This window comes from Belonocnema kinseyi, chromosome 3 (genome assembly GCF_010883055.1).
Source record: "Belonocnema kinseyi isolate 2016_QV_RU_SX_M_011 chromosome 3, B_treatae_v1, whole genome shotgun sequence".
NCBI classification, from domain to species: Eukaryota; Metazoa; Arthropoda; class Insecta; order Hymenoptera; family Cynipidae; genus Belonocnema; species Belonocnema kinseyi.
The window spans coordinates 154,091,525-154,106,137 of record NC_046659.1 but is presented as its reverse complement, the minus strand read 5'-3'; the positions used below and the strand labels follow the sequence as shown (position 1 = coordinate 154,106,137).

At 26.7% G+C, this 14,613-nt stretch overlaps 1 protein-coding gene across 1 annotated transcript in view; it reads left to right on the top strand.

Annotated features, from left to right (window-relative positions):
• Positions 1-14,613, top strand: part of LOC117170075 (eukaryotic translation initiation factor 4 gamma 1-like) — a 129,614-nt gene that overhangs the window by 82,328 nt on the left and 32,673 nt on the right. The window contains exons 7-8 of the mRNA XM_033356597.1: positions 3,404-3,579; positions 7,365-8,391. Of these exons, the coding sequence (XP_033212488.1) occupies positions 3,404-3,579; positions 7,365-8,391 (1,203 nt within the window). The remainder of the gene's footprint in view (positions 1-3,403; positions 3,580-7,364; positions 8,392-14,613) is intronic.

Sequence of the window (14,613 nt, the reverse complement as noted above, 5' to 3'; positions counted from 1 at the left end):
TATTTACAAAAAAAGTTCTTAGGTTCAAAAAAACATTCAGTGAACTGAAAAACTGTGGTCGGTAATATAGGTATTTAGCTGTGTCACATGCCCTTAAAATAAGCAACAGTTAAATATAACAAAAAAAAGATAAATTTACAACAAAATAGTTGAATCCTCTAGAAAAAAAGATTAATTTTCAACCGAACAGTCGCATTTTGAACTAAGAAAAATTGATTCTCTACTAAAAAAGACGAATTTTCAACAAAACCGTTTACTTTTTTACCATACTGTTAAATTCTCGAGAAAAAAATACGAATTTCCTGCATAAATGATGAATTTTCAACTAAAAGTTTATTTTTAATGGAAACCGATTGAGTTTTTACTAGACAGTTACATTTTTAAACAAGAAACTGTTATTTCTACAGAAAGTGATGAATTTACAAACCAAAAAGGTTAATGTTCAACAAAACAATTGGATTTTCAACCAAGAAGGATTTTTAACCAAACACATAGTTGAATATTTAACTTAATGTTTCAAAAAGACATTATTTTAATAAAAAATTAAAAACAGTTAGATTTAACCAACAAAGGCAAGTTTTCAGCACTATATTTAATTTTTAACAACAAAAACTTGATTTTTACAAAAAAAAAAGACGAACTTTCGTTAAAATACAAGCATTTTCAACAAAATATTAAATTTTTACAAGTGAAATTTTTACTTGAGATGTATTTTTAAATAACAACCAAAAATTGCATTTTTAACACAATAGTTGAACTTTCTATATAAAGTTTGATTTTCAATCATGAGGTATGACTTTTTAACAAAAATGTTGAATTTTCAGGAAAATAATTCAATTTTGAACCAAATAATAAAATTTGCAATGGGTTCTATTAATTCAGTTCGCATTCAAGTGGAAAAACAAGAGAAAAAAGGGGGCAGGGAAAAGGCTATGGATCCATACATAAATAGAAATTTCAATAATTTATGAACTAAAGAATAATATTTTAAATAAACATTTAAGGTAATTTTTAATACTTTAAAAATATTAGGTTAGAAAACTGGAAATTTTGCACTATTTTGATACTATTTTTTTTAAATTTGGGTCACCGCACTATTTTTTATCGCTGTTGTAGTGAGTCGGAGGCCGGAAATTATTTTTTTCTTAATTTTTTAATGGAAGGTCTCCCTCACCCTCTGTCTCTTAAAAAAGTTAACCCGGGACATTTCGGCATTTGTCGTATACAGGCAATTTGTCCGAAAAAAAACAGGAAGATAAAACTGGAAGGGTTCCCATACTGGCTACTTTATTTTTGTGAAGTCAGTTCCGTTGAACCCATCTACAAAACTAGATTTTCTATATATGACGCTAAAGACACTCTTTTCAAATAAATAATAATAAAAAACTAATTTTCAACCAAAAAAGTATTTTTAGTTAATAACAGGCCTCACAAACCGATCCCTATGGCCCCTATTGTACCATATATTCAGTTAAGGTCCTTAAAGTGCCCTATTTCCGAGATTTGGTCTCTATGGGTACACTATTTGAGTCATGCACTTTGAAAAAAAGCAAATATCAGAGAATTTCTGTAAGAAAATAATGTGAAAACTAATAAGAGCTGTCACACATTCACTATTACTCCCTTTTTCAAACAAAAAGATCATATTAGTCACTTTTTAATTTACTCTCAAGCGGTAAACTCCAACCCAGCATAGTAAACGGTACACTGGTTCGAATTGGTTTGTTTGCAATGTTAATATTTATTATTTAATATATTGAACATATAATGAACAATTGGCATATATCCCACGTATTTAATATATGTGGGGATAATCAACTGCAGCCATGTTTGCATAAATGCCATTAAAGTGAAAAAACTTGGGGTGCGAATTCGCACCAGTGTACTGTTTGATGCTTGATAAATTAATCCTTGGCTTAAATACTATTCATTTCAGTTTTATACACATTTTTGAACTATCTTGAAGTCTTTGAAATATTGCAGAATATTTATAAAGATTCCGAGAATTTTTTTTATAGATTTCAATAATTTGAAGGAATTTTGAATGATTCCTAGGAATTTTTTTTATTAATTTCATTAATTGGAAGTGATTTGAAAGCTTATGAAATATTTTAGGATAAAGCATTTTCTAGAGTTTCTGAAGATATGGAACGATTTTATAGGACACGTATGAGGTTTTAAAATATTTAAAAAGGGATCTTAAAACTCTCAGTGTATCCTGAATTAATCCTGAGAAAATGCATTGATAAAATGAACAAAGGATTTGAAATATTTTAACGTATTTTTTGAAAATTTCTTGGCATTTTCAAGAGCTTTAAAAAATTTCAAAGGAATTCTCAGGCGTTTTCAAGGGCTTGAAAAAGTTTAAAGAGATTTCAAAAGATATCAAAGGATTCGAAATATGTTAGAGAATTAAATTTTTTGTAACAATTTGAAGAGATTTCCAAGGATTTTAATAATTTTATTGGATTTTAATATTTTAATCGATTTCAAAGAATCTTTTACAACCAACTGGATTTTGTAGAGTATCGAAGATTTGAAGAAATTTAAAAATATTTTTTTTCAATTCTTCTATATTCACTTAATTCTAGACAGTTGAATTAATTTTTCCATATTTTTCCATTGTTTTTAATTCATTTGATTATTTTTTAAGTTCAGCTTGCTTTTTCAATAAATTTTATCCTGTTCTTCATATTTCTCAATGGAAGTTTTCGATTTAAAAATTTTTTTCCAAATCATTTGATTTCTTTGAATTTAATTTTAATTGTTTTGTAGTCATTAGTCACTTCTTGTGTTAGAAATAAGTAGGGCGTAAAAGATAATTCAGTGCATTTTTTTTAAATTTTCAAAATTTTTATTTAATTGATCCTGAAGAATATTAACCTCATCCTGAATTCTTAGACATTTCATCAAATTATTTGAAATCTCTTGCATTTTTGCAATCTTATTTTCAAAGTTACTGAATTCAATGCAGTTTTTTTAAATCTGAAAATTGATTTAAATTCATTTGATTACTTTCATTTCACCTTGAATTTTTTTGAATTTTATTGAATTCTTCTCTTTTATGTTAAATTCCTCCAAATGAATTCCAATTGTTACGGAAATCAATGGATTTTAAACAAAATTTTAAACATTTTTACAATTCATTTGAGTTCTTTTGAAGACTTTTGAATGTAACATGAATATATGTTTTAACTCTTATTGAAAATTCGTCATTTCCGGTTTAATTCAACTGCTTCTGAATGAATATTAAAACCATGTTTGGTTGAAACATCGGCGACTACATTTTTTTTTTTTTTTTTTGACAAATCATATTATTTGGATGAAAATTGAAGTACTTGGTTGAAATTTAATTCTTTTTTTACTCCTGCTCTTTTACAGTTTCTCATTTTTTATTTTGCAGAAGTATATTCGGGGCATAATGGTGGTGCACCTAGTTCGGCTAGCAGTGTCGCTAGCAAAAAAACGAGGAGATTGTACGCCATCCCAATCATAGATCCAAAAACTGGTGCCAGTATCAGTAACGAGCTCTACGAGAGTGATGGCTCTCTTAGTGGCGAAGGTGCCCCCCACGTGCAGGTGAGTGATCACAAAACTGTCGATGCAAGTAATCGACTAGAAGAATTTCAAATAATCAATTTAATAATAGCCGATATTACTATTTAGTCGACTCTTCTGCTTGATTACTTACCAAATTTCCAAATTGATATGATCTCTCAAATCGTTCTAAAATTTATATATTTATTTTATTTCAACCTTTCAACAGGGTGGCTCTGCAGGTCAGGGAAAATCAGATAAAAGTCCGGGATATTTAAAAAAAATTCCAAGGCATTTTCAAAAAATTTCAATCATTTAAAGGGTTTCCAAAGGTTTTGATAGATGTTACAGTATTTTTAAGGCAATCAATGAATTTTTGAAGAGATTTAACAAATTTCAACGGATTTTAAATATTTTTTAGGTTTATTTACAACATTCCAAGGAATTCATAATTGATTTAAGTAATTTAATTGAAGAGATTTAAGGTATTACCAAAGAATTTACAGAATTTTAGGATATATTTTTTTAAATTTTAGACATATTTAATAGATTTAAAAAATTTAAAAATTTTTTTAAGATTTTTGGGTAATTAGAAACATTTCAAGGAATTCTGCAGGGATTTAAAAATATTTCGAAGGAATTGCAATATTTTGTAGTATTTTAAAAGATTCCAAGGAATTTAAAGGTATCTTAAAGGATTTTCAAGACTTTGGAGTATTTTTAAAACAACCAAGGAATGTTAAAGAGCTTTAAAAATTTCAACGGATTTTAAGTATTTAAAGGCATTCTAAAAGTTTCCAATACATTTTCAAGAGCCAAAGCTTCTACAGAATTTTAGGATATTTTTTTAAATTCCTAAAAATTGTTAGTAGATTTTAATTATTTCAAGGGATTTCAAAAGATTTTGTAAGATTTAAGGGTAATGTTAAAAATGTAAAGGAATTTTCAAGAGATTTAAAAATATTTTAAAGAAATGGCTATACTTTTTGGTATTTTAAAAAATTCCAATTAATTTGAAGGTATTCTAAAGGATAACAAATTTTTAGTGTATACTTTCAAAGCCCCCAAGAAATCTTAAAGGTCTTTAGTAAGTTTCAAGGAATTTTAAAACTCCTGAAACGTTGTAACTGATTTTAAAAGCTTTCAAAGGGTTCGAAATATTTTAGGGTATTTTAAAAGATATCAAGCATTTTTAACTAGATTCCATTACCTTAAATGGATTTCAAATAATATAAAATATTTTCGGGCATTTAAAAAAATCCAATGACGATTTCCAATAGATTTAAAGAATTTTAAGAGATTTGAATGATTTTAAGGGATTTCTAGAAGGATTTAAGATATTTTAAAAGATTCCAAGGAGTTTTTTTAAAGATGTTCGAGGATTTCATTGATAGCCGATAAATTCCCTTAAATCATATTTCATGGAATTTAACGGGATTTTGTAATATTTTAATGGATTTCAAAAAGTTTGTTCACACGGTGTGAAAATTCAACTCTTTTTTTTTTTAATTTTGTCTTTTATTTTGAAGTTTACCTGCTTTAGCAGAAATTAAATCTTTTCTTCATAAAAATGCAATTGTTTCGTTAGAAATTAAGCTATTAAACTATTTTCTTAAAAACTTAACTATTTCGTCGAAAATTTACTTTTTGTTTAAAATTTATATTTTGGTGTTGAAAAATGAATTGAAATATTTTCTGGATAAAAGTTTCACTTTTAAAAAAATTGGTTTTTTATTACAAGTTTATCTATTTTAGTACAAAATTGATCTTTTTTGTTAAAAATGCAACTATTTGGTAGAAAATTGAACTATTTTGTTAAAAATTCATCCTTTTTGGTTTAAAAAATTCGTCTTTTTGGATTGAAAATTAAATTTTTTTTGTAGAAAATTTTTTTTGGATTAAAACTCAACTTTTTTTGTGATTAAAAATTCTTCTGCTTTAAGATAAATTTTATATTTTTTGATAAAAATTCAAACAATTTGTTAGAGAATTCAACAATTATGTTAAAAAATCATCCATTTTTGGTTAAAAATTCGTCTTTTTGGATTTAATATTCAATTTTTTGGTAGAAAATTATTTCTTGTTAAAAAATTCATAGTTTGATCGTGAAAACTCGATTAAAATCTTTTTCAACAGAATATTCAACTATTTTTTTAAAAGTTTATCTTTTTGGTTTAAAACTTCATCTGTTTTAGAAAAAATTTCATTTTTTGTGTGAAAATGCAACTTTTTGATATAAAATCGTTCTTCTTTGCTTGATAATTTAACAAATTGTTTAAAACATTTGGTTGAATCGCTTTGTTAAGAAATCGATTTTTTTTGTTAAAGATTGATATCTTAAGTTGAAAAGTTATCTCGTGAGTTAAAAGCTTAATTATCTTGTTATAAATTAATCTTTTTTAATTGAAAATTCAACTACTTGGGCCAAAGTTAAACTTCATTGTGAAATTTTTTTATTTAATGCTTATGTCTAGTTGAAAATTTAACTGTTTAATGGAAAATACTTCTTTTTGTTGTTTAGAATTTATTTTTTAACAGAAAATGGAACTTTCCATTTTTTAAATTGAATTTTTATCAAGAAAATTTGTCTTCTGGTGTGAAGGTTCAATAATTTCGATAAACTTTTTTTTATTTTTTGAGTAAAAATCTTTGTTAGAAATTCGTCTTTTTGGGTCTAAATTCTTTTCTTTTTTTGTATAAATTTCAGTCTTTTTTTAATAGAATATAAACTATGCCACTTTTTCGTTGGTAATTTTTCTTTTTAGGTTGAATATTTAACTATTATGTTAAAAATTCAATTATTTTGTTGAAAATTCCAGTATTTTGTTAAAGAGTTTTCTTTTAAAGTACACAAAACTTTTTTTTATAAATTAAAAGATTTGAACATTTTAAATTTGCATGTGAAACATTGTAATTCCTGAATATTTCTGAGCTAGAAAATAATTTATATTCAACCGCCGATACAACCTGAACAATAAAAATATTGTTAGAAATTATAAATATCTAAATTCTCCTAAATTCTGTTATATTCTCGGTTATATAACCTGAACCTAAATTTTCGGGAATTTAAGAACTCTATTGGGGGATTTCGTAGGATTGTAAAGATTTGAAGAATTCTATTGAATTCAGTTGAATTCTTATAAATTTACTCGATTGAACGTATTTTTTTAGTTTTTGTTTAATTCATTCTAAAGCCTCCTTAACTTACCTTGAATTCTAAGTTATTTTATCCAATTTTTTTTAATCCTCTTGAATTTTTCTAAACTCCTTTTTGAACGTTCTGAATTCCATAAATTTTTTCTTATTTTTAAATTGTTTTCAATTCAATTGTTTTTTCTTTTTTAATTCGTCTGGAATTTTTATTAATTTTATCGCATGTTTTTCATTTACTTTGAATCCTTTGGAACAAAACTTGAAGTTATACGAATCAAATTCTTTAGATTTCTTTTAAATTTAAAACAACATTAGTCAAATGATTAATGCACTTTATTAATTTTTAGTGAATTTGAGAATGATATATTTAGAATTATTTCAGTACATTTATAAAAGATTCTATGTTAAAAGGGGGCAAATAAATCAAAAGTGTTCATTTTTATATTAATAGCTTTATTTTAAATAATAACGGTCAGGGAAAATAAAAAATTAGTCGGGAAAATTGAGGTAATTTTGAAAATGAAATGTTTGCAGCCACCCTGATTTCTATTTTCAATTGCTTGATCTACTGAGTCTATGATTTGACTTTGGAATGAGATTTTAGTTGTTGTATGCGAAAGCACTTGTATTTCGATATTTCGCCCTCTGTCACGAAGATTTGGTGATTGTTGCAGAATTGCGATAAAGCTGTGATAGCTGACTTTGCGGCGATGGTCGCAAAAGCTGCGACCGAGCCGAGTTCCGATTCCCCGGTGGCAACTAGCGCACCCGAGTCTCCCACTTCCCAAAACACATCCCAAAGCTTACCACCCCCCAACCTCAAAGTTCAAACGAACTCAAATGCCGATACAACAAATAATAGTCAGTCCAATACCGGTCCTCCCACTCCAACACCACCACTACCACCACAACAACAAAGTAGCTTGCCCGGCGCTTTTTCGCCAAACAGTCAATCGTCGTTACCTACTTTACCTAGTAATCCGACTCAATTAGAATCGTGTCCGGTTAAAGTGGTGGAATCGAAACCACTTCAACCCTCTATCAAAGAATTCCAGCCGAGAGGAACAGAGAAGCCAGTTGTTGTCACCGAGGAACTCCCATCGCAAACGAGTTCCGCGGCTACACTCGCGAATAAAGATAAAATTCCTACGCAGACACCATTACCACCACCACCAGCAGCAGCAGCAGCAGCAGTGGCAGCACCGCCAGCAGCAGTATCAGCAGCAGCAGCAGCTCGTGTTGTTGTTCCTGCTCCCGAGGTCGAGGCGAAGAGCACAATTTTGCCTCCTCAGGTCACGTCCCAAACTCAAATTCCATCAGCCAGTCCAAGCTCAAATATTCCTGATCTCCCGCTCCCGTCCGCCACTGTCGTGGGTGCTAATCCCGTTCCTGCCAAGGAGCCATTCCCCAACTTATTTAACAAAAACAAGTCCAGTTCGCCACCACGTCGGAAATCACAACAAAATCCGCCTTCGAATGCCATCACCATTCCGGAGATGCCACCTTTGCACAAGGAGCCGAAGGAGCAGAGGGAGAGGAAGGTTAATGAGAAAAGCGTCAGTTCGAGAGGTGCCACTCCGACACCTGTTCACAGTCAGCCAGAGCACATCCATCAAAAGACGAATGGAGAGACTGGCGACAAGCCGGAAACTGAAACACTGTCTAAGAATGAAGCGGCGCCACAGAAGACATCTGATGGTGGTGAGTATCTTAAATTGATTATCCTTAATTAGTCTTCTAGCTTTTTCATATTTCAGAAATTAAATTTAGAGTGTCTGCCCTGGCCGGGAATTGGATTATTTACTTTATATTTTATGACACGAATTTAGAGTTGAGACAGGAGATTTCAGTCAAGAATTAGAATTTTAACTAATAAATTATAAAAGTTTTATATTTCTGAGTTGGTACAGTTAATTTTCAAGAAAAATGATGATTTTGAGCTAAAGCACAGGTTGTTCGCTGGACCGGGAAATGACCAGGCCTTTTTTTTGACCGGGAAAAACTGGGACATGACAGTGATTTTTTTTTCTTTTGAACAGGAATCTTACAAATTTTTGTAGAAAAAAATCTGTCCACGTTCGATTTCCACAGTTTAAAAATAATTAGTGGAATTGTCATGTTTTTCAATTATGCTATTATTAAGCTTACAATGTGTGATTCAAACATTTTTTTACTTTAGTAATTTTCCATTTAAAATTAGTATTTCTAAGCTTACATTTTAAATTTAAAGAATTATTAAATACTTTTTTAAAGACTTGGACAAATAAAAAATAAAAGCCGTTGATTTTAACGTTAAAACTTAAACGGTTTCAATTTGAAAGTCATTAAACAAAGATGAATTGGTGACTGAAAGTTTATATAAACTATTTTCAACTAAAAAATAACTTCATAATAATATATTCCTAATTAAAGGATTTTATTAAATTAAAAATATTGTTTCAGACGAAAATATTCCATTTTTATCCCATTCATCTTTTAATTTTTAATTAAAAATATTGAATGTTTAGCAATATTTGAATTTTTATTTATGAAAAATAAATTAAAACCAAATATTTAAAAGTAAAGAATCTTTAACTGAATTGCTTGACATAGAAAACCTTGAATCGTTAAAATTTCGAAGAGCCCTTAAAACATTGAACGTTACAATTTTAATTGTTGTATTTGAAAAATGCTTAATTTGTAAGTGAAATTTTTTAATTTTGACGCATCATTTAAAAATGAACATTTGTAGAAGAAAATTTAAGTAATTTTAAGAGATATTTAGGAGTTTTAAAAAGATTAAAAATTATCATGCAAATTTGAGAAAATTTTCTTAAAATCTTCTAGAATTTTTTTTGAAAATTTTGTCTAAATGTTTGAAAAACTTTTTATATATTCTCTTAAAATAATTTTTCAATGTGAAAAATTATTTTTAATTTTCCTAGAAATCTTAAGAAAATGTTTTTATTCTTTTGAAGCCTTTCACAATTCTTGACAAGAACCTAATTTTTTTATTTAAAATCTGTGAAAATCTAAATTTTAATTTATATTAGGCTATCATTTCAAGTTTTACATTAAGTTTGAATCTTTTTAAAACCTCTACATATCTCTTAAAATTACTCAAATTTCGCCTACAAATAATAAATGTTCAATTGTTATTTATAAATCCAAATTGTAAAGAAATTTTCTAAAATTTGCAGGATATTCTGAAAATTGTAAAAAAAATTCAATTCATTTTGACAGATATTTCGAAGTTCCGAAAAAATTTCCAAAATAATTTTGAAATTTTTAAAGTTCATTGATTGATTTATATTTTTTTATATTGATAAATGTTAGTAATAGTTCCCGAGAAACCGGGAAATATTATGCATTTTCAGAACAATACTCTTTCCAAGTTTGATTTCAAAATTTTTTAAAATAATTAAAGGGCAGCCTTGAGAATTTAAACAAGTGAAAATTAAAAGTGAAGTTTAAATTTTTTGGTAAAAAAACAGTTTTATTTTATCAGCTGTACATATAAATAAATAAATAATTTTTTAAATGGATCTGTACTTTAAGTACAAAAAAAACTGAACAATAATTGATTTGACAAAGCGATTCTAAATCCGTCTAAAATTTAAAAATTTCTAGATTGTCACCGTTTTAATTCGAAAGTCTTAATAAGAATTGAAAGTAATATATAATTTATTTCGCTAATTTTATTTTGATATACAAATTCATTTTTTATATTAAATTTAATAAATAAATTTATTAATGTATTATTTCTATTAATTTTTTTACCCATTAAAAAATATGAACGCGCGTTTGAAACTTTATGAACTATTTTCAACTTTAAAACAACTCCATAATAATATAGTCGTAATTAAAGGTTTTTATTAAATTTAAATCATTGTTTAAATCTAAATTATTCAATTTGTAACACGTTTAATTTGAATTTTTTAATTTAAAAAGACAATAAGTGTTTAATATTTTACTTTCATTTAAAAAGAGTCAATTGAAACCGATTATTCAAAAGTAAACAATTTGAAACTGAATTGTTTTACATAGAAAGCTTTGAATCTCTAGTATTTCCAAGATATTTTAAACTTTTAGCGTTACAATTTAAATTGTTTTATTTAAAAAGTATTTTATTTATAAGTGAAATTCTTAAATTTTGACGTATAAATAATAGTTGAATACTTATTATTTGTAGAAAAAAATATTTGTAATTTTAAGAGATATTTAGAACTTTTAAAACGATTAAAAATTAATTAAAAACTTGAAATGATTTCAAGTAATGTAAATGAAGTGTGTTAACATTTTTTTTCAGAACTGCTAAATATATTTTTAAATGAATCGGTTTTTCCAACAATTTTTGAAAAATCTTGCAAATTAAAAAAAAAATTTAATCTTCCAGGTTTTTTTAAAATAATTTTTTTAATCCCTTACAATCTATTTAAATTTTCTGTTACAATAATTTTTCAAAATGAAAAATCGTTTTTAATTCTCCTAAGAATCTTAGGAAAATGTTTTTATTCTTTTGAAGACTTTCACAATTCTTACAAAGATTATAATTTTTTTTTTAATCTGCAAAAACCGTCATTTTGTTTTAAATTCGGCTGTGGGTATTTGCACCAAAATTTAGGTACGAACAGCTGAATTTTCTCGGTACGTACACTTCGTATAAATGATTTGAAATCATTTAAAGTTCTAAATTCAATTTGAATCTTTTTAAACCTTAAAATATCTCTTAAAATGACTAATTTTTTCTAAAAATAATAAGTATTCTGTTGTTATTTATAAGTTCAAATTTTAAGGATTTTTCTTTTAATTTTCAGGATTTTATCAAAGTTTTAGAAAAGATTCCATTAACAATTTAAAAATGTATTTAAAAGTTTCGAAAAAATTTCGAAAATGATTTTGAATTAAATCATTTGAATTGAAATTTAAAATGAAAATAATTTAACTTCTAATTTAATAACTTTTAACTTCAAAAAAATTATATTTCAATTTTTAATGGGTCTAGCTTAAAATGACTTAAAATAATACAATTTTTGAAAATTTTTGAACTTCATTGCTTGATTCTTTAATTTAGAATATTGAAAATGTTAACGTGAATTTATATTTTTGGAACTTGATCTGAATCTTTGAACTCTATAATTGATCAAAGTTCTCAATTTTGCAGTTTATATGCATTTCATTAATAATTGTTCATTTGAGAAGTGTTTAGTAACTTCCATTTTATACGTGTAAATTATTGGGCATTAAAATATACAATTTTTTAATTGAAAATATTTTGAAATTCAATTTTAAAAGTTAACAATTTAAGAATCAGGTTTTTTAAATTTCATTACCCATCAAAGATGTTTGCGGAACGGGAATTTTTTTTCTTCGATTGAAATAGCCATCCCGTTCTAATTCACATGTGGAACAAGAAATTTTCAAAAATAATTACATTTTTTATTAGTAGCGAGAAATTTTTTTCAAGAATTATGATTCGGATTTGGAACAGGATTATAATTGTATGGTTTTACATGACATATCAGTGGATAATTTTTTTTTTTTTTTAGTTTAGAACAAGGAATTTCCGTGAAGAATTATAATTTTGACTTCAGATCAGAAATTTTGTTTACATGAAATGAGAAATTTTTGGAAAATAATTGTTATTAACGCGCTCAAATTTGAACGTTTACAGTCTTACCTATTTATGTATTCTAAAAAAAAGCCTTTTCAAAACACTTATCTATATTTTTGAACAACTTCACCAGAAGTTTTTTTTTTACGATAGTATAGGTTTTAAAATTCAAACTTTCCAGCTTGGATCTTTACTCGTTAGGGTAGATACTCTATAAAGTTAAATTCGTCTTTTACGACAACATTCAAATATAATTACAAAATTGTTGGAAATTCAAAACAAAAACAAGAATTCAACAATCTGATCTGGACAAGACAGTTTTAAAATGTTGTCTTCATTCAATTATGATTTTTAAAAAAGACATCTTTTTCTGTCCTCTTTTTTTAATTTGGTCTTTTTAAATTTATATTTTATTTATTAATTCAAATTTAGAAACCTAATCGTTAGATTCTTGTGTTTTTTTTTTTTAATTTCCACAATATTTCTAGTGCAATACGACTTACTTGATTATTTTTATTTTCCAAGGACCATATTTTGTGTATTCCACAGCAGCTGTGGATTTTAATTAAGAATAGGTTATACAAATTCTTGAGGAATTTTAAATTAAATTTTTTTTTTCATTATTTCTGTTCTACTTTTAAGTTCTAAATTCCAATAGCCCGAGATTTTTTTCTCGAGAGAGTGCCTAAACTTACAAATTTTAATATGAAATCAAATAAAAATATTACATTCTCATCATTTTTTATTTGTAAAAGTAGCCTTAAGTTAATGTATTGAACTATTTTATTAAAAATTTGTTCCTTTTTATTGAAAATTTAAATCTTTTTGGTTGACATATGCACTATTATTTTTTTTCTAAGTTAAGTTGTTTTGTCACGAAATTACTTATTTTTTGTGCCAAAAATGCAACTAATTGCTTTAAAATTAATCTGTTTTGGTTGAGGATTAAACTATTTGGTTGAATTATTACTCAAATTCATGGATCTTAGGAACAAATTCAGTGTTTTACACATTTAGATATTTAGAAGTACTGAAAAACCATTGTTTCTAATAAACTCGCGAAATGTTATGCATATTCCCTGTTCATGCTTTAAACAAAATGAAAAAATCTGGTGGTACATGAAAAAAACCTGGAACTGTTAGAGAATTTTTATCCAGGATTTGAGTAGACCTCTTGATTGAAACTGAAATTTTGCAATCCGTCAATTGTTTAAAGCAATGCAAAATTGTATTGTCTATAGTGATATGGTCAAAATAAGAAATTTTGTTAAATGAATAAGAAGAGTAGTCAATGAGAAAAGAAATTTTGAAGCCAATATCTGTCTAAATATTGGACTCAAGACATTTGTCCTTGGAAGTCCCAATCCAAGGATATTGATCCCGTCTGGTTCTTTCACCCAGAATCATATTCAAACCTTCACTAAATGCATCGAAAGTATAATTTACTACTCATATTATTAAACATTAGACAGTAATTAATAGCTTGAACTTTGTTGAAAACCTTGTTTAAACTGTATTTGTTTATATTTTTAAGATTCAAGTTTTTTTTATTCCAAAGAAATGGTATCATATCTCCGAAGTAATTTATCGTTTCTAAACTAAATTTTATTTATAACGTCTTTTTTAAAAATTTGTTCTCGTAAATGTCAAAGTAAACTTTCACTTAATCCATATTCGCTTATAGAAGTTAAATCAGGTTTGTCCAGTGTTGTAACAATATAGGTACAAAAATATATTTGCATTCGAATTATGAGAAGTTTTAATGAATATTTATCTCGCTGCACCAGCAAACATGTTTACTTTGTTTTCTGTATTTAGATAGGAATATTTTTTCTCGTCTTTGTTTTTATCTATGTTTACAAAGTGGAATTATTAATAAATAATCCTCTGGTTGGATTATTTGGCAAAGAGAACTTGCATCATCACTTCTATTGATCATAATAGAGTTTGATTTTCCTATTCATCAGGAACTGTGTTCTTCAATTTCTCGCTAGTGTTTCCATACACCCAGGATTTTTGTACAATTACGAGGTTTTAAAGAAGTAGCTCTCGAGAATAATAGATACTACATAATTTAATCCCGGCTGACATCCAGAAACTAGAGAAATTATAATGTTACATTTATGGATGCTTTTTAACAGGCTTGGTAGTAGGATTTAGTTTGGAAATGGAAGTAAACTTTCAAATTGTGCAGCTTATTATCGTAAAAAAACTATTTTTCATTTCATTCTACCGTAATTGAGACCTTTTTTAAATTTATATTCTTTAAAATTGCAGTTCTTTTGAATTAAATTGTTCACTTTCCCCATTTTTTTTTTTTTTTTTTTTTT